General features: G+C 36.1%; 5 protein-coding genes across 8 annotated transcripts; 3 read left to right on the top strand and 2 right to left on the bottom strand.

Annotated features, from left to right (window-relative positions):
• The first annotated feature begins 11 nt into the window (after positions 1–11).
• LOC140790573 (dynein 8 kDa light chain, flagellar outer arm) lies at positions 12–7,364 on the top strand. 3 transcript variants are annotated; one of them, XM_073140706.1, is made up of 5 exons: positions 12–1,549; positions 2,697–2,773; positions 2,873–3,163; positions 3,271–3,376; positions 6,934–7,364. In XM_073140706.1, exons 3-5 carry the CDS (start codon positions 2,975–2,977, stop codon positions 7,014–7,016), a joined length of 378 nt encoding a protein of 125 aa, XP_072996807.1. In that variant the 5' UTR covers positions 12–1,549; positions 2,697–2,773; positions 2,873–2,974; the 3' UTR covers positions 7,017–7,364. The 3 variants fall into 3 exon arrangements, with proteins under 3 accessions (XP_072996807.1, XP_072996805.1, XP_072996806.1); XM_073140704.1 differs by having other exon boundaries at positions 2,697–3,163; XM_073140705.1 differs by having other exon boundaries at positions 184–400; positions 950–3,163.
• A 490-nt stretch (positions 7,365–7,854) lies between these two features.
• Positions 7,855–14,829, top strand: LOC140790956 (lipoamide acyltransferase component of branched-chain alpha-keto acid dehydrogenase complex, mitochondrial). Its single transcript, XM_073141278.1, has 8 exons — positions 7,855–8,152; positions 8,257–8,406; positions 8,596–8,721; positions 9,696–10,099; positions 10,775–11,022; positions 11,757–11,845; positions 13,210–13,437; positions 14,481–14,829. Exons 1-8 carry the CDS (start codon positions 7,970–7,972, stop codon positions 14,592–14,594), a joined length of 1,542 nt encoding a protein of 513 aa, XP_072997379.1. The 5' UTR covers positions 7,855–7,969; the 3' UTR covers positions 14,595–14,829.
• An 880-nt stretch (positions 14,830–15,709) lies between these two features.
• On the top strand, positions 15,710–18,865 carry LOC140790761 (large ribosomal subunit protein eL18y-like). Of its 2 annotated transcripts, none has more exons than XM_073141001.1 (5): positions 15,710–15,845; positions 15,953–16,042; positions 16,135–16,263; positions 16,359–16,541; positions 18,561–18,865. In XM_073141001.1, the coding sequence occupies exons 1-5, from the start codon at positions 15,843–15,845 to the stop codon at positions 18,717–18,719; spliced, it is 564 nt and encodes a 187-aa protein (XP_072997102.1). In that variant the 5' UTR covers positions 15,710–15,842; the 3' UTR covers positions 18,720–18,865. The 2 variants fall into 2 exon arrangements, with proteins under 2 accessions (XP_072997102.1, XP_072997103.1); XM_073141002.1 differs by having other exon boundaries at positions 15,722–15,845; positions 15,953–16,055.
• A 552-nt stretch (positions 18,866–19,417) lies between these two features.
• On the bottom strand, positions 19,418–20,337 carry LOC140791183 (uncharacterized). The gene is made up of 2 exons (XM_073141597.1): positions 20,241–20,337; positions 19,418–19,977 (listed from the first exon to the last, which is right to left on the bottom strand). Exons 1-2 carry the CDS (start codon positions 20,335–20,337, stop codon positions 19,418–19,420), a joined length of 657 nt encoding a protein of 218 aa, XP_072997698.1.
• Positions 20,338–24,841: 4,504 nt separating this feature from the next.
• On the bottom strand, positions 24,842–25,637 carry LOC140790975 (ethylene-responsive transcription factor RAP2-3-like). Its single transcript, XM_073141304.1, has 2 exons — positions 25,409–25,637; positions 24,842–25,332 (listed from the first exon to the last, which is right to left on the bottom strand). The coding sequence occupies exons 1-2, from the start codon at positions 25,512–25,514 to the stop codon at positions 24,935–24,937; spliced, it is 504 nt and encodes a 167-aa protein (XP_072997405.1). The 5' UTR covers positions 25,515–25,637; the 3' UTR covers positions 24,842–24,934.
• Between the last annotated feature and the right edge of the window lie 682 nt (positions 25,638–26,319).

Genomic DNA, 26,319 nt, shown 5'->3' with positions numbered 1-26,319 from the left:
TCGAAGGTTAGGTGCATGTAGCAGAATCTTGCAGTTGCGGTTGAAGATGATCCGACGGCACAGAGGAAAAGCTTGGCGTGAGTAATGGCTTTCTAGGCATGAAGATACGAGAAGCATCTCGAAAAGGGTAGGCGTGTGAAATGGACACTTGGGCTAACCCAAACCACCAGGAATTGAAGGGTGACCAACTGAGATTAATTCCATTGCAAAAGAGTTTTGGCAAGGTTCAATCCTTATCTTTTAAGGGTTGGTCGGTCGCTCATGTCAAACTTTTTAAGATCTCTAGGTTTAGAATTCCGGCGTCAAGCTATCAAACACATAGTGGACAGAGTTCGCCGGAAACTTGCGAGTTGAATGTAGAGTTCTTTGTCTCTCGGGGGGAAGAATCACCCTTGTCAAGGTCACTCTTACCACTATTCCTTATTACTACTACTAGATGGGGACTACGTAGATCCTGGACTTGATGTTAGATGCCATTCTGAAAGAGCCAGGAGTTTTTTGTGGTGGAGAAACTTAGGGGGTACTTCATGACCTTACTAGCTGGAAAACGAGAGGGATTGTTGATCTAAAATGGTGCTTGGAATCATAAACATGCTGATGAGATATTGTTTTGGCAGTGACTTGGCCTTTCAAAGTATCTCTACCTCTTTTGGTGGTGGATTAGACACTTTAATGCCAAGGGGGAGGAGGCCAAGGCCAAGGCCAAGGCCAAATCTATCTTCTCTTTCTTACAATATGGGTCGCAATCCTATGGGTAGAATGAGTGGCCCGCTATTTGGAATCTTCTCATTAAGCCAAGAGTTCTTGTCATTTTATGGAATGGAAGGTGTTCTAGAACAGAGCCCCTACCTAAGCCTACCTCTATTGGCTCACGATTGGGTCTGAGGATAGTTGTTTGCTCTGTGAGCTTTTTGTTGAGACCTTGACACACGTTTTCTACTTTCTACAGGCTTGCTCTTGAGGTGTGAGGGTCATAGTTAAGGCTATCAAGGTTCCGAGGACCTGGGCGAGCTCTTAAGCCTGGAGTGGATTACTAAGTCCCGGCTCCGGGACAGCAACTTGAAGATCAATACTCTCTTCAAAGGCTGCCTTCGCTGCTTCCATTTTGAAAGAAAGGAATGCAAGGATTTCTCGGAGTAATTGTTATGCTAGGAGATTTATCATTATCATCAACAATAATCGACTACTTATAGCAACCCTGAGTTCAATACTCTGCTCTTTTAAAGCCATCTTCTCTGTTACCATTTGGGCCATTTGGAAAGAAAGACAGAGAGGATTTCTTAGAGCAACTCATTTACACTCCTATTGTGGTATCTAGGAGAGATATCATCTCCGCCAATAAATTATGGACTGCTTGCTGGCGATCTGTTGTGGGATGTAGCTAAGCTTACCCATCTGGTCTCCATTATTCTTTATAAAATCCAAGTCTTGCTCTTGGGCGGTGCTCTTGAGCCTAAAGCTGACATAGGGACATTTTTCAACGTATCATTGTTCACTGGGACTCGAAATCCCTTGTAAAGATGTGTAGAGAAGAGGAAAGCACAATGTGGTACGCTCGCAATTAGCTTTCTATTTTTTTTTTCTTTTTAATAGGCCTGCTTATGATTGGGAAGCCAGGGGATATCCCCATATCTTCAGATCTAACATCTATTCTTTTGACTGACTCTGCTGTGTGTTGGCTTGGACAAGTTTGGAAGTTACAGTTGATTTCTTAACTCCTTTAATGATAAAAATACTTTTACATGCATGATGTCTATTAATTTATTATAGATGTCATGAGTTCTATTTCTCCAAAGGATGCTCCATAGTGTCGAGCTCTGACATTAAAATATTATAGTGCCACGTGTATCATGTAGACTGAACACCTTCATCAATAACCGAGTACATACATACTTAAATTCTCATGCTTCTCCATCAATTTTGCTCATCTTTTTTTCCTTCTTGTTTCTTACTAACATCTTATCTTTTACAAAATTCTTTGTAGATTTTTCAGAATCTTGACTGGCTGAAAATTTTCCTCATCAGGTCATTCAGATTCCTCATTACAATTCATTTATTCGGGCTGTTCATTCCTACTTTTCTTTGTCTGCAGCATCCTGCAGTCCCTTGCAATGCCAACCTTTATAAGTTTACTTTTTTTTTGGCCTTCAATCATTTCTTTCAAAATTTTAGAAAGATTGTGGAGGGCAAGAGTAAGGACTCGTCATTCCGTCGTTGCCATTTCATTTATGTGCTTCCTCCTAGTTCTAATTTCCTTTTATTATTATTATTATTATTAATTAATTGTTCGCCAAAATAAACCACTGACATCGGCAACAAAAAAAAAAAAAATATAAACAGGAGAGAAAAGACCCTTCCCAAATATAACTATAACTTAAGCAGACTGATATAAGAGATAGATAGTAAAAATAAGAGGAGAGAAGAGAGACAATATCCTCAATAAGAGTTATAATAGAATAGAGAAATACACAGACATCTTTTGAGAAAATTCATTGCTTCGACCATGACCAACAAAAAAAAAAAAGACTTGGGGAGCCCTCGTAACTCGTAAGATGAAGCCCACTCAATTTTTTTTTTAAATTATTATTCAATATTTCTTATAGTTGAAAAATAAAAGTGCATTGAGTTTTTTTTTTAATTTTATTTTATTGCTAAATTCAATGTTCATGGCTTCATGCATCACGTTGGTCGTGAAGTTTGAACACCATAGATCGCACAAATCTGCACGAGTTTTACTTGAAAATCGCGCCATTCCGGCTTCAGAGAATCAGCGGTGAGCGTTTCCTAATATTTACTGGGGGTAATGGGATACAACAGTCTCTAAAACCAAACTAATTTGGGAATTGGGATCTTCTCTCTCCTCTCAAGAAAGGGCTCGAATAGTACACGGACTGCTACTACTGTAATCTGAAGAGAGTGCGATTGAATTAAGAGAGGAGGAGGAGCTCTTGGAGAGGGGAGAGAGACAGTGGAAATGGCGGAGGAGGGCAGGAGAAGTAGCGCCGGAGGCGCCGTAGCGGCGATACTGAGAGGATCCACTGACGACCGGAAGCCGGCGTCTGCTGCGGCACCGTCTATGGCGTCCAAGGCCTTTAAAATCACGTTGAAGAGCGCCGACATGAAGGAGGAGATGCGGCAGGAGGTCTTCGACTGCGCCCGCGCCGTAATGCTACTTCTCCCTCTCTCTTTCTCTCTGCCCCTTCCTCCGATTTCCGATTCTTTCTTGCTCGGATTAGGGTTTAATTGTGCGATTCATTTGAAATGCGATAGGCGTTCGAGAAACATACGGTAGAGAAGGACATAGCGGAGTACATCAAGAAGGAGTTCGACAAGAACCACGGACCCACCTGGCATTGCATCGTTGGCAAAAACTTTGGTACTGCCATTGATTGATCTCTATTGCCCTCTTTTTATTTCTGAAGAACTACTGTTGCTGTTTCAAGAGATGCGTTCTAGGGTTTCATGGAAGACTTTTTTGTTTTCTAAAAAACTGCTGGCTAAATGTCTGTAGTGGGTAATTAGTTGGTACTTAGCAAGATTAGAAATTATCTGGCTTAGTCAAAATTTCCGATGTCTTTCTTGGCTTCTTCTATAGATAATATCGTATAGATTATATTATCAGCATCCTGCTGTGCCTTAGCGGTAGAAATTGCCCGATTTAGTCAAAGTTTTCTGTGCTTCTTCTGTATGCAGTGATATATTGTTAATTTTATTTGCATGCTTCTGTATGCTGTGGTTCCGAAGAAATACAGCATGATTGATGTGATTCTTTTGATAGTGCTTATTTTAAGATTTGCATTATGTGGTTGCCGAATTGCTCTCCATATTTTGTTATTTGATTCTGTGGCATTTCTGAAGATTTGAAAAATACATTTGACTAAAATCAACAAGTGGGTATCGGCGATTGAGCTCTTGTGCTTGGTAGTAATGATGCAAAAACTGTATCTTGTTGTCAATTTCTGCAAAAGATGCTCACCTTAATCTGAACTCGAGAAACGTCTTTCTTATCATTATTTGTTCTTCCTGTAAGTTAATTGATCTTGACTAGATTGTATTCATTTCACTATCTCAAATTGTCAGAAACTGATTCATTAAGGAGTTTGAATCTCTACTGCACTTCAATGGGTTAATGCTTCTTTTTATTGTTCGATAAATATTTTTTTGTCCAATTCTTTGCATGTGCGTGCTCCTTTCAGATATAAGTTCCCTAAAAACTAATTGGTAGATTAAGGAGTTTGCAAATCTCCAACATAGTACAATCCATTAATGCTTCTTCGTTTTGTTTGATATTTTTCATTCAGATGTAGCTTCCTGAGAAGTATAGTCTGAACCTTTTTGATTTCTTACAGTTTGAAAATTTTGTGACTAGATTTATGAATAGAGGTTGAACTTCATCCTTCCTTTTTTACATTCTTGTGTATGAATATACTATATTCTTTGTGTAACTGCTGAATCTGGATGTTCTAGGAAAAAAATTCAAATGATAAGAGAATGTATTGGTGCCCATTAATTTAGGGAGAAAAAGTAGACTGGAGGAAGAAAATCAATTGTACTTTTTAAAATTTGTAATCTGCATCTTGACATATTACCACATATTGAATGAATAATGTACATTGTGAGAATGAAAGGCAATCTAGAATAGAAGAATACTATTTTATCACTCTTTCCAGCCGCAATGTACATTGATCAAGATAAATATGAGAATTAGATTTGTGGAAGCTTCATCTATTAGTGATTACTTGCAAGCCATGCCTTTCCCCTAGGCCCTAGTATTGGTTTGCTTTTCCATTTACAGTGTATATTTTAGATAACTTATTAGCCTTGCCAGTCATGCTCTAGCTTTTTGTCCTTGTCACTTGACTATTTTTGTATCAGATTTCCATGTGTTCATCATGTTCACGGATACTTCTTTAATTGAAATTTCTCCTTATGTTGTATACACTGCCTTTAGAGAAAATGAACAGAGTGATGGGACTCCTAAAAGAAAATTTGACACCTGGATACTTAAAACAACATCAAGATTTTAGAATATCATGCGACAGATTGGTGAACACTGGACAGGGGCTGCATGGGTATAGGTGCAAAGCAAGTGCCTAGATCAACATAAGATTTTAGGACTGCTCAAACAACAAAGAAAATAATAAATAAATAAATAAGAGCCTGACTAGTACATAACATTAGAGTCCAATTGGCGATCTGTGTAGCTAATTGAAGTTCAAGGGCATAGTATATATTGAAACATTATCCAAAACACTTGACATATACCTAGGAAAGCGCAAGTGGCACATAGATGTACCACCTAAGAAAGGTGCCTAGACAACCAAGATGGCTTTTCCTTTTGCTATATTTGATCAAGCATCTGGAGATATATTACAACCATTTTATGATGATTTTACTGAACATTGTAGGCTTTCTAGCTGCACTTTTTTATTGTATGTGTTGATTTTCCTTGGATAGATGTTTCTGAGTCAAGAGATTTTCCAAGAGATCATTTATTTAAAATTCATATTTGAATCTCTAATGTTGAAATTAAGCATTGGTTTTTGTGTTGTATGTCCATTTAGTCATTGAAGAATATCATAAATAAGAGATAAGCTACCACTGGCAACTGTTAGAAAGTTCGTTCTAGTGACAGTTTGGGTTTCTTCTCTGATGAATTGGTGTTTACAACCATGAAGTCATGAACTGTATCTTGTTTGACAGATTTGTTGTCTCAATATTGGATTTTTTATTTGTCCTGGGCCTCCTCTCTGTCACCTTGTCATTTCCTTTCCCCTTCTTATATATAAGATTATCCTCATATCCTGCTGGAACTTTTGGGAGTCAACAGATCAGCCTTGGGCAACAATTCTACAAAGTAGCTTGTGCCTACTGCCAGCACAGACAGTGTATCCGGTCGCTTCAATCACTGATTTGAATTATGCGTTTTGGTTTAATGCATTTGGTAGAGATGGTCTGTATTTAGTCCACTGTTTTATTCAAAATTTCCGGTATTTTTGGAATGTCAAAGCATTTTATTTTTACTGTACCATCTTCACTTTGAATATTGCTGTCCTATATGTAAGCTTCCAACATTTAACTCATAAGAGTGTCAAAATGTAAATTATGTGATCAAGATTTCTCTATTTGCTAACCCTCTTGGAGAAGTTGGTTATCTAACCAATATATACAATTTCACTTGTGGCTAGGGTGGCACCATTGTTCTCAAGAGCACCAGTGAACATGTTATGGTAGTGATGTTCACAATGAGAGAACTTGAACTTGGATATTTTTGCACAAAATTGAGTAATTTGGTTGCCAAAACAAAAGTAAACTAGTTCAGAAATGTTGAAATAACATGCTGCCTGAACCAAGTCTTGGATGCACATCATTGGAAAAAATGGAATCATGCATTTGAGAAACCATCAAGTTTGCATATTCTACCAACTATGGATTCTAAACCTACAAAATGATTGTTGATTTTAACACGTAATCATATGGAAGTTCCAGAAAATTCAGTTTTCAGTAGACCACCTTTTCTACCCTTGTTATACTAGGAGGTATATTCAGTCTTGACGTACAGCTAGCTGGCCTATATTCTGTGGATTGTATGAAGTTCCACCTCTCTTGTTCTATTGTTTACTAATCATTTGAGGTTTAGAACAACTCCACGATTTGCATGATACTTATGTGTTGCCAATGAAGTTTGTTTGCATGATACTTATGTGTTGCCAATGAAGTTTGATGTAACTATGACAGTCCATTTTGCTGCATTTATATCACAGCCTCTTTTTTGCTGAAATTATTAGATTGTCATGCTACGTGCAAGACTATTGCTGATAGAATGAAGTAATTTTGTACTACTACTCTTTGGAGTGTAATAACTGATGGTATCTTTAGTTATTTACTATATTCCATGAAGGATTATCTTCATATTTGTTTCTGGTGGTACAGGCTCCTATGTGACGCACGAGACCAATCACTTCATCTATTTCTACATAGAGACGAAGGCAATCTTGTTGTTCAAATCTGGGTGATATCGAAGCTGACTACAGTTCTTTCCTCTGCTTCACTCGAATATCTTATTCCGTCTCTGTGTGCCTCAAGCCTGGAAGTTACAGTATTTACATAGGGTGGTAATGTTTTTGTAAAAGCAAAGTTCACTCGGGTCTAGATACGAACATCTATGTTGTCATTTTAATGCCTTGTGGTTGACTGCAGTTAAGTTGTTTGTGATCGTAGGACTACAGTTATGTACTTATTGATTTAGAGAAAGCTCTCATGTGGAGCGAAAAATGGCTTTCTCCACTATTTGCACTCGATTTGCTTATAAATTGTAAAGACCTCGGCATCTAAAAGCTCTTCCAGTGTTGGAATTCTTAGAATATCTCAAATTGGTCTGCAGATCAAACAGCACAATCCTTCCAAAAGATATGAGTTGAGTACTGCATTCATGAGGATTATTTTGATGGGGAAAATTATATTTACAGAGTAAGAATTACTATGAACACGTAGATGAGGATGAACCCAGTCTATGTTTGACCAAAACTTACCTCTTCCCATGTTTTTTGTTGGTTTTTAAGAGAGACGAGAATTTATAGCCACCTTTGTTATAAAAAGGTCCACAGATATATGTCTATTCTCGTATGAACCAAAATGTCTTCAAATATAATAATGAGGTAGCTATCCGTTCATCAGCTGACTCATCATAATTATTTGTGACAGAAGAAAAATAATTAAAAGTTTCTGATACCAAACTTATAAGATTTTATTCTATATATTGGATAACTCTAAACTTCCTCATCAAACTTGCCACGTCATTTGCACTTCCGTATACGTTCCTCCGTATATATAACTCCGAAACTACCACAAATCAAAACATCTCTATCCGCTACTTACAACTCCGATTTCCCCTCGAAGTCTCCAAGAGAGAGGTAATTTGATCAAACAAGTTGTCGGCAGTCGGCGGTCGGCACTCAGCACCACCCCAATGGCGTGGAGGCGCCTTTGTGGCTACGCCCGGATCCATCGCCGCTCTCCTCCATTCTCTGCTATCGCATCCCGAACGCCCTCCTCTCGATTTGGTCGGCCTCTCTTTGGTCTCTCTTACCTTCTCTTCCTCTCGCCGCTCTCGACAACGCGAAGTTTAGCTTCTCTCCCTCTCTGCCCCGACGTCTGTGAGCAAATCTTGGTTTCCTTTTCAACTCTTGGAGGTATATTCGAGATGGGTTTCGCTTGATTTGGGTGTTTGTTTTCTCTATTTGTTTTGAGGTGTAGGTTGTGGGTTTCCGTGATCTGGGGAAGAGGAGGTGGTTATCGAGTCAGGGGTGGGTTGATGTGCCCTCGGGGGAAGTGGTGGAGGTGCCTCTGGCCCAAACTGGGGAAGGCATCGCCGAGTGCGAGCTGCTCAAGTGGTTCGTGGAAGAGGTGATATTATTCGTTGTTTTCCTCTAATTTTACTATAGAATGCCATCTGAGTTTGATAAAGTTCTTAAATTTATCGCCTTGAGGAGAAAAAATATGCGGGGAATTAGTTAGAAGCTTTCCGTAGTTTTAGTTAAACTGCTATTATGCTATTATTTCTCACATTATAAGGGAGTGATTGATCTCCGGCAGGGTGATCAAGTGGAAGAATTCGAACGTCTTTGTGAAGTTCAAAGTGACAAAGCAACTATTGAAATTACTAGCCGTTTTAAAGGAAAAGTACTTCAGATTCTTCCTATACCTGGTGATATAGTGAAGGTAGAGTCAAAGAACTTATCTCTGGCTGACATTTTTGTGAATTATAATTTACTTATCTGTTATCTGTTTTAAATCTCTGTATCAAGCTCTGTTGACGATCTATACTACAGATTCTTCTTGAGTTATTTGAGGGAAAACAGTAGTCATTTCAGTACTTTCTGCTTTAAGAAATCAAGGTTCAGGATTTAACGACGGAATATAATCTGACTGAATTTGACGTCACAATGTTCATGCATGATGTTTGGTTCTGACTTGCTTCGGTCATGTTAGGCACCAACAATAGATTTGGTCTTATTTGCTATACAAATCAAATCTCATGTGCTAATTTTGTGTGGGATTCCCTTTGTCATATGTTAGGAGACATTGTTTAGCCTTGAAAGCGCACACCTGCCATTTAGATACTTAGAGAGCTTCTTCTGACAAGAATTTAACATACCATATTGCATGTCTTATGAGCTTGCATATTGACCATATGCATTGGCTTTCATGGAAACATTATGGAATGTGCCAAAATTCTTTTTTTTTTTCTTTTATACTAAAATAAACAAACAACTAGGTTATACAGATGCGTCAACATCAAATGTTAAATGCATGATAGTGAATATCTTTAAAAATCCCTCCAAATACTGAAAGGAGGAGAGTGATTCTCCTCATTTCACCTAAATTTTTTTGTATACTCAAAATGTTATCATGATTTTAAGTTCCAAAATTCAATAAAAATCTTTGACAATCTTCTTTTTGATGTTCACTAGGATTATGTGATTTAAAACTGACTGCCATAAATAAGTGCATACTGACAAAGTACTATTCAGTGTGCTTCTTGATTAATTTGATATTCAACTGCTTATTCTTCTCGGCCATAGATGTGAAGGATAGATGTTATTATTTACTTCTTGATCATTCTGCATTAGATTATGCAAAAGTAGGCTATCCTTCAGTATGTGGAAAGATTCTAAGTCTGCGTAATGCCGCAGGTTGGCGAAACTTTACTGAAGATGCTTGTTGAAGATGCTCAAACTCCTTTTACATCCGAAAGTCCTGGTAGTGAAACTATGCCAATCTCTGACTTTCATGACATGGATTGTCAAAGCTCATCGGGCGAAGAAGAAACTCTTGGCAGAGTTCTCTCTACTCCTGCTGTCAGGAACCTAGCAAAACAGTATGGTTTAAATATAAACGATATCCGTGGAACAGGGAAAGATGGAAGGGTCTTGAAAGAAGACGTTTTGAGTTATGCTGGTAGCAAGGATGTTTGCAAAGAATCAGCTTCCATCTCACATGCTAATGCATATGATTTTGAGCTTTTAAAGGAAGGAAAAACATCATCTGCAAATAATGTGGATAGCGAAAGCTATGAAGATAAAACGATTCCTCTCAGGTAAACTGATAATTTTATGAGCTCACGGTTGGAGAAATACTAACAATGTTGGATATATAATATCCATAATCCCAAGATAGGAAGTAAAAGTGCAAACATTGTGTTGGTAAAAAAAGTGCAAACATTGTTGGTAACTAAGTAGTGAATGCATGCCTTCTTAGATCTGAATTCAGTCACTAAGTAGTTTTAGGCAAGAGCCCCATATATTTCACTTGCTTTTTGCCTGCTTATATCCCAATCCACAACTTCTGCAATAACAAATATCACCACATATATGGGAGGCTACATCATCTTATATGAGGCTGAGAGTTTATTTGATTGGTAATCTTGTTAAAAGTTGAATCATTTTACAACATCGAGCTTGAATGATTTCTCTTGCATACTTCCATGTATTTTGTGATACCATGAGTGCCTCTTGATTTAAACACAACAAGAAAGCTTCTTTTCATTTAAGTGATCATCTGTCTCACACTAGTTTAGTCTGCAATCTAAGTCATCGTTGACTGGCATGGATGACTACCTGAAGAACTTTTTTTGTCCTGTCAATACTCAATTATATAACATGCTTGGCTTTTCTCGCAACTGGAAAGTTGCGTCCTATCATTAATATTTTTGCTTCCTTTCTTTTTTATCTTTGGGAGATTCTATAACTATAGAGAATGTTCTAAATTTCAGGGGATTTCAGAGATCGATGGTTAAGTCTATGAGCTTGGCTGCGAAAGTTCCACACTTTCATTATCTCGAAGAAATAAATTGCAATGCTCTTGTGGAACTCAAAGCATCCTTCCAAAATAACAATACAGATCAAAATGTCAAGCATACATTTCTTCCGTTTCTAATAAAGTCTCTTTCAATGGCATTAAATAAATATCCTCTGTTGAACAGCTCCTTCAATGAGGAAACCAATGAAGTAATTCTTAAAGGTCTGCAAATGGTCTTCCTTTTTCTTTTATTGTATCATGTCCTTATGGTGCATATAACTTCTAGATTTTGGAACAAAGTATATGCCACTAAGAGGGATGAAAGTTTATGTTCTGTTTATGTGTGTAATATTTTCAGTAGCGATTATATGTATTTATCTTCTAATGATATTGGAATATGCATGATTGGAACTTGGAAGTCATTCATGCTTATTTTCATTCTGTACAGGAATCTGTTAATTCATTTAATTAGTTTATATAGAATCTGAGATCAAGTGAGGGAGTCTTGTAGAAGTTTATAGTACTGTTAGAGAACTAAATTTATATCCAGTTATATCTCTTTCTTTTTCTTTTTACCAATAGTTCATCAAATATTGTCCAAGATTTTTTTCATTGAGAATCTGTGAATGTGCAGTACATCCATCTACCTTGAGGTTAAAGGTATTTAATTTGCATTGTTGTGATGTTTTTTTGACCTTGCATGTAGTATAATATAATTGTTTATACTTTTTTCACTGGACTCTATATAAAGTGTTGTTTTTTTGGTGTATGAGGTGCAAAACCAATCTAAGGAAATGTTTGGACATTTGGGAGACATTTTATACTTTTATTAGTCAATATTAAACTGCTAAATCTTCCATTTTTTCAAATAACCAAATAGAGATGGTGTATTTTGTATTGTAATTGTTTCTGCAGCTTGGTTAATGGAATTTAGTCTTATGTGGTTGTTTATGTAGGGTGCCATAATATTGGTGTGGCAATGGCTACTCCATATGGTTTAGTTGTACCAAACATAAAGAAGGTTCAATCACTTTCAATATTGGAGGTCAGCCTCACTTCTTTGCTACCCTTGGAAGAATTAATACATTATCATTATAATCTTGTTTGTAGATTTAATTGATAAAATTTATCCAATTCTTCTTCTTTTTTAAAAATTTAGAGAACAATTTGCCCAGCAGGATTATTTTTATTTTGATGCTTTGAGCTTTATACATATTATATGGGCATAACAATCTTCAGTATATGGTCTCTTGACTAGTAACCCAGTGGTTAGCACATCTAGTTCTTCACTGAGAGGTTGGAAGGTCGACTCCACTTAGTTGGTTTCAATTGGAATAGCATAAGCTCTCTCTCTCTCTCAGAAAGAAAAAGAAAGAAAGAAAGATAAGCAAAGAAAAAGAAACAGTTCTTAGTATATGGTTAACAGTCTTACAAGAACTCTTACAAGAACCTAATAATAAACTCTTCATACTGTTATAAAGAATTATCAAGCATGTTGGTGTTGTTGTTGTTGTTATTGTTGATGGTGATAATGATGAGCAAATGGTGGTCAATCTCTAGGTTATAGTTTGGATGATATTGGATAATATGTTAATTGTAGTGCCTCCATAACACAATAAATATTAGTGTTATATTGACACGTAAAAGTAGAGTAGTTGAAGCTAAACAACCTATAAAAGTTCTCTAGTATAGTATGACAACTCTCCTTCCTTGCGCTCTAGCATTGCCTTGAAGAGAGAACACTTCATGGGGAAACATATCCATGCCTCTTTTGTAGAGATTTAGTCAAATAGTTATCTAGATGATGGATACCTGTGTCAAGTCTTGTGTGGCATACCTGAAAAGCTGGCTGTGTGAGACTTAGATATGGGTTTGTTTTGATCCAAAAGTTACGGAAATATTGAGTTTACACCAAGTTTAAAATTCAAGGATGAAGATTGTAAAATCAAAATCTGGATCTTTGAATTCATGTGCAATCTAAAATTGCCTAATCCCATAAAATTGTAGAGGTGCCATTTTATTCATCTGCTTGTCCCAAAACAGTTGGTTTAACATGATTGAGTGCATCGGGATCTGAAAATATTTCCTTTCTTTTTTATATCATAGGCATTTTCAGAATCTATAAACCACGTTTGGTACTATCTATTATCATAAGACCCTTGATTGTAATGAACAAGGTTGTAGAAGGCAACTTGATGCGTCTTGCTGGTAAGCTATTTATCCTTTTCCCCTTTGGAGGCAAGACACGTGAATTCTCAAGTGTCAATCATGTCATCATGATGGTGCACATGACAACATTAGATATGAAAAAATTAAGAACTAGAAAAGAAATGATCATTGAAGTTGGCTTTGTATTTATTCTTATTGTATCTATTTGGCATGCAAATGTAACAACCATCATTCTGCCAGATTACACAGGAGTTGTCTCGGCTACAACAGATGGCTTCAAATAACAAGCTAAGTAATGAAGATATTACTGGAGGAACAATAACCTTGAGCAATATCGGAGCCATTGGTGGCAAGTTTGGCTCTCCACTTCTTAACTTACCTGAAGTCGCTATAATTGCACTTGGACGAATTCAAAAGCTTCCCCGTTTTGATGATGATGAAAATGTTTATCCTGCTTCTGTAACCAATGTAAGTTTTTATGTCAGGTATTATGACTTTAAGATAATACATCTGTGTACACTGCACAAATATTCTATGCATGCTGATGAAAGGTCATCCTATCATAAACTAGCTGCCAATGTGAAATTGATATGGACATTGTTTGCTCATTGTTTGTCTCCACATCTAAGTTCATCTGGGCACAGCCGCACAGACATAGATTCTGTATCTGGCTTTGGACTCAGATGCAGATCAGTAAGTATTGCTTGTGCCTGGATGTGGAGTCAATACTTATCCAAGGGGGATCTGATCTTTTTTGTGCTCTTTTTATATTTGAAATAGGAAGTAGGACAAATGGAACTAATACTAATACATCATAGTAAATTCTCTTGGATACCCAATTTGTTTATTTTGGATATATATGTCTATTCATGGAGTATCATTGGAGTTGTAAATGTACAAGAACCATTTGGATATATCTTGTACGTGGTAGCCAACTTGCCTCCAAAAGCTTTAACAAATACTGATATGAACTTTAACATCCATTTGATATTTGAATTTGTAGTGGTATCTGGTAAGGAAATGTGGATAAGGATATGCATGATAATATACAATCTGTTTCGGCCCCTTCTGTATACAAATTGTCCACTCAGTTGTTTGTAAGCAGAGAGATTATGAGATCAAATGGTAGCATTACTTAAAGCAATATTGTCATTCTGGTCTTTTAATTGTAAGGCAACCTTTTGTTGAAGAAAGTTCATTCTTGCCTTCTTTTTCAGAAGATGGTCAAGTAAGTTTAGTGACAATAACTAACCAAGTAAGCTGCATGTTAGGATTGACTTTGACATAGGTAATAACACTGCAACAAACGCATGCTGATCATTCCTGCTGCATATCAAGTTGTTTCTTTTATCATCTGCTTTCTAGTACTTAGTTGGTGTCTTAGAACATCTTATATTTGAATATGTAGATCTTTACTAATTCGCATCATCAAAACCTTGCTAAACAAAATGCAAGCCCCACATTAAGAAATACAAATTCATGACGCTCAACTGTGATTTAATTATCCGCAGGTTATAATTGGAGCTGATCATAGAATTGTGGATGGAGCTACTGTGGCTAGATTCTGCAATGAGTGGAAGTTTCTGATAGAAAAGCCTGAACTGCTCTTGCTTCACATGAGATGATTCAGCAAAACGACACAATGCGGTCGGCATTCAATAAAATCATAGATCCTGCAAATGTACATCATACCATAAGCCTTGCCAAATAAATACCCAGAGCGAGGTTCATGCATTTTAATTGGTAATTATTCTCTTCTGTAAGTTTACTAAAGGAAATTATGTATATGGCTTGCCAATGTGCAGTCATATTTAAGCGTATATTGTTCGAAAGTCTTGCAGAAATTATATCCTTGAATCACATGGATGGTGTGACAGCAATGGCAGTGAGCTATAGAGATTGCTTCTAACGTTAATAACTTGGCAGAAGATTAAATTTGGCCCAATGAGGTCACAGTTCTTTTAAGGATATTTTATATGCGATCTCGAGCTTGTGGGCTAGAATAGTTTATTGAAGATGGAGCCGTGCACGAACGTTGTGAAGTTGATCAGGTCAAGATTAGAGTAGATTAATTTTTACCCGAAAATTTCTAGCATTTTAAGATAACTTTACCGTTTAAAACCTCCAATTTGGCATCCAAAATAGCTGTTGGAAATTAAAAACTCTGGAATTCACATTTACATTTACAGAGTGATAATTAAATTACTCTAACCTTCTTATTCTAGTGTAGAATAGTAATAACTTTTTTATTCTAGTGTAGTGACTTAATAACAATGTAACTTTTTCTGTTATAGTAATTGATTATTTTCTCTCCTCTTATTTTATAAAAAATTTAAAAAATTAATTTAATAATAACTTAAGTTATTATTTTGCCCCTATATTACCCATCACTAATCACTGCTATTTTACATCCAATAAGAGTATTTTTATTATTTGGCTTAAAATATCACTAATTTTCGATACAAATTCACTATTCTTAATTAAATTTATGTCATATTAAATATAATTATTATTTATTATACTATTCAACTACTGCTATTAGTTTTTTCTTTTCTTTTCTAATATTAAAAATTAGACTACTGCTTTTAGAATTTGTATTATTCCACGAGTGAGTTACCCGTCATTCAATGACCAGAAATGAGATTCTCATTACGGTTCATTTGATCCGGCCCATGCTGGACAACTCTGGAAATAGACTGGGCCGGGTCGAGAAACTAGTCCGGGGCTGGATTGGATCGAGCCTTATCCAGGGTCGGGCTCAGTTATCTGGTCAAGCGAGGCCCGGCCCGGTTTACGATTTACGAAGATCGCTATATATTACTAGCAACCTTTTAAACCCTAAGAATCGCGGCGCAGAGCAGCAAGCAGCACCCATGGTAACCTCCTCTTCCTCTTCCTCTTCCTCTTCCTCTTGCACAACCCTAACCCTACTCTATTATATTCTAGCCATTTCTTCTGTTATCATTTGCTTCGTTGTTTATAGGGTATCGATCTCGTTGCCGGAGGCAGGAGCAAGAAAGCGAGGCGCACCGCGCCCAGATCCGACGATGTTTACCTCAAGCTCCTCGTTAAGGTTAGACTCGCAGGTATCTTTCTCTTTCTACGCTGGATTTTATGAGAATTTTTTGATTGGATCGATATCTTTGTTTGTCGTGCTGTGATCAGCTCTATAGGTTTTTGGTCCGGAGGACCGGGAGCAAGTTTAATGCGGTGATATTGAAGAGGCTCTTCATGAGTAGGATGAACAGGCCTCCGATCTCACTCAAGAGGCTCGTCACCTTCATGAATGGAAAGGTTAGATATTTCTCAGTTCGAAACTTTTTTTTTTTTTTTTTTGAATTGAGAAAGGTGGAGTCTTTAGATTGTTGTTGCTGGTGGTATGGAATTAGGAGGGGAAGATTGCAGTGATCGTGGGGTCGGTGACTGATGATAAGAGAGTTTATGAGGTCCCTGCGATGAAGGTGACAGCTTTGAGGTTCACGGAGACGGCGAGAGCTAGGATAGTCAATGCTGGGGGAGAATGCCTGACCTTTGACCAGCTCGCTCTTCAGGCTCCTCTTGGACAGAACACGGTATGAATTGACTTGCATTTTAATGCTTTAGTTAAGTTTCTATATGGCATTTTATTATTGAATATATGAAAGATTAATCTGTGTTACAAACTTTGATAGTACTATGCTTTGCTTTAAGGTAACCTTGGCTTTCGGATCAGTTCCTTTAGATAAGTATATAGTTCTCTTTTTCAATTATAAAGATGAGGGATGCCTTAAGGCAATGTAGAAAAGGGTAAATGTTGTTTGATTTTGTCTGATGTACATAAACCTGTCCAATAAACCTTGATTTTCTTCCTAAGAACTGCATATAACTTGTAATTGGGATTTCTTTGCCATTTTATATATTTCAACAAGATAGCCCTCATAGGGGATGATAGATCATTCATTTATCTTTTTTTCTTGTAAATTTTCCCTTCAACCGTAAACCTATCAAATTTGTTACATTTACTTTCTATCTTTTGATGAAGTGACTGAATGGTGATACTCCATATGGTATGATGACTTATTACATTGTTATCAAATTTGTGTTAGTCTTTGTAAGCTTTGTTTTCTTTAACTACGTCATATCTTCTCTCCAAGTTTGTGATGATCAAGAATAAGTCGAAACCATTATCTGAGCAATGCTATTTATTCATCATATGTATTTATATACTTCATATTTTGTTGGAACTTTTAGAGGCTGCACAATTATATATTTTCTCATTCATGATATCATAGAATATAGATCATACAGATACATTTGGTTGGAGGTGTCATCATTTTTGCTAGTTTGCAATTGTTAATTGTTAATCCAATCATTTATTTGCCTTAAGTATGTAAACACAATATTTGAACTTTTGTGATTATTTTGTATTAGCTACTAGGAAGGTGTCATTGTCATTTGTCACTTAATTGAATAAGCAATTCCTTTATAACATACCAATAGTTGATTATCGTTTGTGTAATTTGTACACTATCAGATCTATCTCTAGTTTTAGATTCTAACTGCTAAGGTTTAGTTGATCTTATTCCTTATTGATCATTGTCATAGTGGCTTCTTTCAAGGTTGGTAAAAAAACATAGTTACTTCTATAATCCTTGAAAGACTGCAAATAAGTAGGACGGAGTACCTTTATTATCTTAAGCATAAATCAGTAAGAGTGATGACACCTCACATATGGTTAGAGTACGATCATCACAATAAAGAATTTGTGTATTTTGTGATTGCCTTGTACCCTTTAAGCTAATAGGAAAGTTTTATTGGATGCCTATAAAACCAAGAATGCTTGCATGGATATGCGAGAGTTGATCACACTAAGATGAAGATGCATTGAGAGGAGTGATTTTATATTAAAAGTAGAATTGAATCACATTACTTTGGTAAACTGCTATAGATATGTTATGTGGGAATCGATTCTGATAGTCGATGCGTCCAACAAAAAGCACATAGCGCACCATTAAATAGGAATAATTTTAATTAAATAGAATTTTGAAGAGTGACATGACCAACAAAAAGCACATGACAGACCTTGTAAATGTGAATAACTGATCCTGGATAATGATGCAATAATATAGATCTTATATACTGATATATTCACACAAGCAAAGAGAAGATATTTAGTAAGAAATTAAACAAATTCACACCCTACTCGTGGAGAGCCCTAGCCCCTAGCTTGATAGGACCTTCCCCTAAAAGATCCTCCAGATTTTCAAGCTGGGGAATAGGCTAGTTGTAGAGATCATTTTAGGCATCACAATCACGTTAAAATTTCAAACTTGATAAGGTTTATAATGAAACAGATAAGTCCTAAAGGTCGATCTGTAGGACTTATCTGAATTTTTTTTTAGGATTAGCAGAGCTCCTGCAGGGACAGTATCTAGGCATTGCGTCCAGTGTAATTGTTTGCACATCAATTATTAGTACCACTCTACAGTTTATGTTTATATTCAAACAGGATGGAATTGCTACTATAGTAGCACTAAATGAGGATGAATTTTTATTTTCTTATATTTTATTATATTCTGTTTCTGCAAAATAAATTGTTTGCACTCTCACAGGTTCTTCTAAGGGGTCCAAAGAATGCTAGGGAAGCTGTGAAGCATTTCGGTAAGGCACCTGGAGTTCCGCACAGCCACACAAAGCCTTATGTGCGAGCGAAGGGAAGGAAATTTGAGAAGGCCAGAGGGAGGAGAAACAGCAGGGGATTTAGGGTTTGAGTCAATTGACATGTTTCATTTCATAACTCTGGATCACCTAAATACTAGTTTTTGCAGTTCTGAGAGTGTTTATTTTTGTTAGAACATTTTAGTTCGAGTAAGTTGAGACTTTTTCCATCATATTTGATGCATTTTATCTTCTTAAATTGGCGTCTTATGCAACTTATCTTAACATTATTCATCTAACAATGCAACTGTGTTCGAATGCCTACAAATGGCTTGTAAATGCTTGAATCTAAGGCTTGACATTCTATCAACAAGACTACTATCTTGTTTAATATGGTGCGCATTGTTGTGGTATATGCTAAAACTAACTCATACGGTAATTTTCACTTGCGGTATAGTAGTATATAACATATTATACTATTATCTATCTTATTATACACGAAATTAATATATAATTAAATATTAGAATAGCTTATATAGTATAAACTCTCTTCTTTTTAGTATAAGAAGTTAGAATAACATTCTAGTATCGGCCCTATTTCCACAACATAAGCCATAAGAACACACCTTTTCTTTAGCAAAATAGCAGAAAAACTTGATAAAATCTCACAATATCCAAAGTTATAACATGGAAACTGAATCAGCACCACTACCACTACTACTACCAGTAACCCAAACTCTTTTTGTTTCTTATTCCTTGTCTTGGCCTCTGTGAAATTTGAATCGCAATACTTGCAACTTACAAGCAGCAATCACAGAGGAATAGAAGTGGGAAGGTCATCAAAACTCCAAAGTCCCACGTTGTTACCTTCGCCACCTTGCTGATAAGATGCGTTCATCCCCATGGCTATCTCCTTCTCATTCACGTCCACTAGTGGTGGTGGATGGACGCCTTCCATGTATGGAATCTGGTAAAAGCTCATGACACTCTCGTACTCCATCAACTCCTTGGATAACTTCTCCACCTCTCCTCCATTTCCACCGCCCATGGGAGGTTGAACAGAGCAACTGCTCCTGCTCTCGTGGGTCGAAGTGGCGGAAAGGTTTGGAAAGGTGATATGTTGATGGTGGTAATAAGGATTGGGGTTGGAATCACGAGGTGGGTCTTCGTTGGGGAAGTTGACCTTGGCCTTCTTGCCCCTTATGCGGCGAGCCGCGCGGTCGTAGGCACGTGCGGCCTCCTCCGCCGTGTCGAAGGTGCCGAGCCATACCCTTACGCCCTTCTTTGGGTCACGGATCTCGGCGGCGAACTTCCCCCATGGCCGAGTTCGGATTCCTATGAAGGGGGTCTTCCTCTCCTTGTTCCTTGGCTCTGTTACATTCCATTAAAAAAAAATCTAATCTTTAGCAAGAGAAATCTCGTCATTTTGTCAGCAAAATCTCATCATTCAACAGCACACATCAAAAAGCTTTCATCTTTACTAATAAGTAACTCAATTTTCTTAGCCCTATAACAAATTCCATCTGATCTTTTGAAGCAAGGTAAAAGACCCATGCCATCAATATCTAGTCGTTGTCATTAGAACGTCATGAGAAAATTCGTTTGTGAACAAGAGAAGAGGCAAAGACGGTTACTTTTCTGCGATGGAACTGGATGCGAGTTGGATTCGGAATCGTTCCGGGAAGTGGAGGAGGATGCATCCGGCCAGAGCTCAGAGGCCGAGAGTTGCATGTGAGGCCGTTTGCGAAGAGGGATAAAGTCCGATACGATGGCGCCGCCACACATACTTCTCTCTCTTTCTCTCTTTCTCTCTCTCTCTCAAGTTTTTAGCTCTTCTTCTCTAGCTTTAGCTAGAGAAGGATTGGAGAAGGGAAATGGAGTTCGGAGGAGACAAAGTGGAGTTTGTATGGGGGAAGATGGGAGTCCTTTTTATATTGTCTTCATGGTGAGAGATGAAAGATTTTTTTTTCTTCTTCTTCATCGTCTTCTTCTTCATTTATTAGGCATGACAACAGCATTTAGCATATTGTGAAAGTGATTTGATAATGGCAACAGTGAGTTACTTGGTCAACTTTAGGAATGAAATGAGCTACGTAAACCTCGTGTGTGTCTTAGTCAGCGATACCCTAACTATCTCCCTAACTACCTGAGGTATTTTTACACATCTTTGAAGAACTCATATTAGTCCCAAAACCTATCTAAGATTATAATAATGTATCTTATTATCTTGAATAACAAACCAAATCAGAAGAATGAATAGCTTAATTAATAGATAATAGACTAATAATACTTATAATCCCCTAACCAACAGCAATGATGCTGTATACTAAGCCTAACCAAAATTTGCCATTCTTGTTATAAAAAAGAAATGGGTGGAAGTCAAGGAGACTATGTCTACCAAGAATCCATCAGCACCTAGTATTTTAGCCGCCGGTTTTAGGTGAAAAACAAAAACAAAACAAAATCTAATTTGTTTGACCGAGTGAAAGGTATTAATGTTGTCAACTCTACGACAACATTTGAGTCCAGCCTAAATTCTTACCTCATTATATTTCAAAGTATTCTCCCATTGCATAATAAAATATCCTATGGTGCTCTCCACCTATTATTTATATTTAGTAGAATACAATCACTCGTGCAATTCACTATCTTACGAATAGATTGAGTCGCACAAGCCTGAGTCGAGCTTAATTTAAAGTAAATCTTTAATTATAACTCTCTCTTTTTTTTTTCTATTAGAATAGTCAGTTGTCAATTTGTCATCATTTTATCTGTTAATTAAATTATAGGCCCTTTTCCTTTGGATCCACCACCATAGTTATTTTTTTCGATTTCTCTTCAAAGAGAAGTTCGTTTCATTATCTTAAGCAAAGTATTCAATCGTGTCAAGATACTATATTTTACACTCTAAGAAAATCTTGTTGAATCTAATGAAAGATAAAGAAGTGGAGTGAAGTTGGTAGTACATCTTTGGAAGTACTGCCTCACCTAAGGATTCAAACAAGTGCTTGGCCACATTTACTAGGAAGCCATCACTAATGGATGCCAATGACTTTAGATTAATTTCTTAATAATTAATTTATAGTTTTGGTTAGGTGGGTGAGATAATATGAGACACAACATCTAACTGGACTCCATCATATATATACATATAAAGAGAGAGAGAGGTCTTAGTCGCACACTAAATATACTCCATAAACTCTATACTTATTGCAAGGGGAGGAATTGAATCGAAAAGGTTAAGAACTATCTTGGTCAATTTTACTATAGTTTTAATTTAAGAATAATTATACTTAGATTTTTTATATCATTATATTTTATGTACATTATTTAAATTATTAAAAATATCTCACCCTATGACATCGTAGATAAAAAGATTGAAAAGACCATAAGAAGGTAAAAATATTTTAATAAACTAATATTTTTCTGTTTTCTTCCTTCTAAAATATAAGGATAGATATCTTATACAGCTGCTCATATGACTTACACATAACAATTTATGAATTGAAAATATATTGAAAACCTAAGGAAAAAAATATGTGAGGCATTTTCAACTGTTCAAGGGGTTTGTGTGTCAAAAAAAATTTTAAAAGAGATATGTAAAAAATAGTGATAATTTATAGGGTCTAAATATAATTAATTCTTTAATTTAAACTACTAATATTATCTATATTTGTAAAACATATATATACATCAACAGCGAGAGCTCATCGTCATAAGATTGGTGTACACGTCTTTAATCAAGAGTTTAAGAGTATATATATATATATATGTTGCCAGCCAAGTTAATTAGTCAATTAATCTCCATAGGTGTTAAACTTTATTATTATCTGGGTTGATGTGTTGAACACAAGCCGTTATGATAGAATAAGAACGAAAATGTAGTATAACCATCATAGATAGTTAGATTTATTCTCCACTAAATAAAAATTCCTCCAACTTTCTTCTAAAATAATGGATAATAAATCCTCCACTAGGTCAAACTTTTCCTTAATGGATCGCAGTCATATATATATATATATATATATATATATATATATATATATATAATTATAAAAGTTATTTAACCATTAATTATTATCTAGATGTGAAGTCATTAATATTTATATTATTCATCTGTATAATTTGTTTTAACTCAACTTAAATCGATCAAACGTGGTGGTAGAGTAATCAATTGACCTAAAATATTAAAAAAAAATTGGATAATAAATTTAACATGTCATTTCTCTCGTGTTGTCTTTGATGCCGCACGTTACCATACTGCAATACTAGAAGATAAAAATAAATAAATTTGATATAATACGTTAGATAATTAGTTGATTGAGAAGCTTAAGCAGTTAACTAATGAATAAAAAAAAAAATTTCCAAACTAAAGGTTGACTTATGAAAGAGATTGTTGGGATGCCAAATTAAGCAACAGTAATAGAAAATCATGGTACGTGACAAATAAAAGGTGTTATTGGAAGAATTTTATTAGGTCAACGCATGTTATTATCACGTGGATCGCATGGGAAGAGTAGAATTTTTGCTCCAAACTTAGAGGATAATAACTCCCAAATTGGTTATAAAATTTTTACTGTTAAATATATCTTGTAACAAAATTATTTTATCACTAGATATTTAAAAAGTTTCAAATCAGTCCGTGTACTTACGATTAAAATAAGAGCATCAGTTTTTTGTGAAATTTAATCTGAGAGACGCCAAAATAACAAAAATACTCTTATCTTATTTTTTAGATAAGGCATACATATTTTTGAGATAATATCTCTAAATGATCAAAATAGTCATGATACTTAATTAAATTTAACAAAAAAAATTAATAGTATTATTTTAGTTGTAAATATAATGACTGACTTAAAATTTTTTTAAATATATAGAATAAAATAATTTTCGTTATAAGTATCAAAATATATTTAACTCAAAATTGCATTCTCTTCTTTGCTAACTATCCCACTTTGCAACAACTCTACAACCATTGAAATTAAAAAAAAATCATAAAAAAAAAAGTTTAAAATTATCTAGCTAACTTGAATTTTTCAGTTTGCGAAAGTAACTTTTATATTTTATTTTGAGGGTATATCTCCAACAGAGTAACTTTTATATTTTCTTTATTTTTATGTTAATTTGAATTTTTAAATTTGTTTAAAAAAGAACAGGCTAAACTTCTTCACAACTATTAAGTCAATATATCTTTTTTCTTTATTTTTTTTGGGTAAAAGAGGTAATAGTATTATTATAAAAAAAATAAATAAATAAAAGCACCACTAGCCATTCACTCTCATCGTGGTTGCTCCTACTACATTCCCTTATCTCCCCCCTCGTCTTTTCCCTCCTTCACCACATTTTCTGCTCTTCTTTGGTCGGAAAAGATGAACAAGCTAATCATCTCAACTGACTCCAATTTAGGGATCAAAATATTTGGGTTGGACATAACGAGGTGGTGAGACTGAGACTGATAGAAAAAATGAGAGAGACGGAGACATAAAAAAGACAACACTAATTTATCTATTATATAAATTATTTAGCATATTATAACAAAATATTTTTTTTAATAGTACGTTTAAATTAACATAATATATTAAATAAAAATTATATATATATATATATATATATATATATATAAAAAGAAAGGATACAAATATAAATGACAAAATAATTAAAATACAAGTTGTGATTTATAAAATTTTCTTGGAAAAAACACTTCTTCCTCAACTGAAATCCAATTTTTTTATTAAAAAAAAGGAAGTGCTAGAAAACTATTGCAGTCTTCCTTTCTCAATCTATGGGCTAGTTTTTGTACAAGGCTAATGGTTTCACATGATGGCCAAAAGTACAAACTTACGCCCAAAACGAGGCTTCCAGTGACTGACTGTCTATCTCTCAACTTTCCATCCACATTGGAAGTAAGTCAGAGGAGGTTTTGCAGCACCTAAAGAAGAAGAAGACGCAAAAGATGTGATTATCGATCGAACTCTCTGCCTTCCAAATCTATGGGCTATCTTTAATTGTCCTGCCCAATTAAAATTACTCTAATGGTTTTAGAATGGATGCAATATTACCTACTCCACTTTTTATTAGTTTATTCGAAGGAGGAAGTATTATTCAGTAGAGTATCTCTTGAAGCATGGGGAATTATTTGCAAGTTAATTCCATTTTCATAAGCACATTAGCAAATATGGATCATTTCTAGAAACAAAAGACAGTGGACCTAGTTTGCAAATTCATGCTCCCCATATCATCAAATATGCAAGTAAAATGGAACTTGGGAAACTTTACAAGATGAGCTGAGAGAGACAGAGAGAGACCATCCTAGCCTTTCATCTAAAGCCTAGAACCCATCGCGGACGTTCACGTGGACTCCTCCGCCGACCCGATCGTGCTCGTGAAGGAGGAACGACTCCAAGCTCGAAAGCCGCTCCTTTAATCCCCAATCCATCGGCGACGAAGCCGGTCCGGTGGCCACGGTGGTGGTAGCGGTGGGGAAGTTGAGTTTGGCCTTGCTGCCACGTATCTCCCTCGCCGCCACGTCGTACGCCCTTGCCGCCGCCTCGGCGGTGGCGTACGTCCCCAGCCACACGCGTGTCCCCTTCCTCGGATCTCGGATCTCCGCCGCCCACTTCCCCCACGGCCGCCGCCGGATCCCGCGGTACGCGCTCTTCCTCCCTCTGCCCTTCCCTTCGCTCCCCGTCGCCTCACCGTTCGAGGGCATTTTCGTCTTCTCCTTCCCTGGTACACAAAGGAGAGGGAGGAAAATATAATTTCTCCCAAGGATGGGGTTCAAATTAAAGCTGGTATAGTTTACCGATGGGTAGCGTTGCGGATTTCGACGGCCAGAGATTGGGTGACGAGAGATCTCGGCCGTCCGTGGAGGTGACGAGGAAGTCGGAGATGATCGCGCCGCCGCACATGTTTGCCTTGTTTGTTTGGAGGAAGAGGAGGAGGAGGAGGATAAGAGTAAGGATAACACCAGGGATAGCGCACACGTTATTACAAAGATAGCACAAAGGACGAAGAAGGATAAGAGTATCCCTTCTCCCACTCTATTCTTCGCTTTTTATAGCCTTAAGGAAGCATTTTACTATTCGAGTTTTTTTTTTTTTAATTTTTTGGGGAATTTATCATTCATACACTATATTTTATTTTCATTATCATTCCGACACTACGATGCCATATTGATATTTATTACTCACATATACTCAAAACTATCTTCTTATAATTTTTATATAATAAAATTAAAAAATATATATATATATATAAATATAAAATGACCTTAACATCCTCAAATAATTTTGAATAAATTTATTCTTTTCATGGAGACCAAAACAAGGAGTAATTTAAGTTTTCTATTTCGTTACTTTTAAAAAGCAATAAAATATCTGGTTTTAAGGTAACTTGAACTCAAAATATTTTTTTGAGACATTTATGTAGTAAGATGCGAATAATAAGCTAAAAGTAAGTAAATGGAAGTAGGAGAACTGCCCAAAACCACTTGGGAGGACTTTGTTCGTATTCCCGGGGTCGCTTTGGCCTGAATTATGTTAAACAGTTAATCTGCTGTTTAACTTAAAAATAAAAACCAATTGTAGGAGAGAGTACTGCAATAGACGGATCAATCAAGTAGTGGAATTATTTGAAAATAAAATAAAGGACGTAAAAGAGAGGGAGAATTTTGTGGGTCACGTGCTGTCTATCCAATAGGAGACAGCCGTCGTA

Source organism: Typha latifolia, chromosome 6, assembly GCF_019914945.1.
Source record: "Typha latifolia isolate L0001 chromosome 6, TyphaL0001v2, whole genome shotgun sequence".
NCBI classification, from domain to species: domain Eukaryota; kingdom Viridiplantae; phylum Streptophyta; class Magnoliopsida; order Poales; family Typhaceae; genus Typha; species Typha latifolia.
This window is presented reverse-complemented; position numbering and strand designations above follow the sequence as displayed.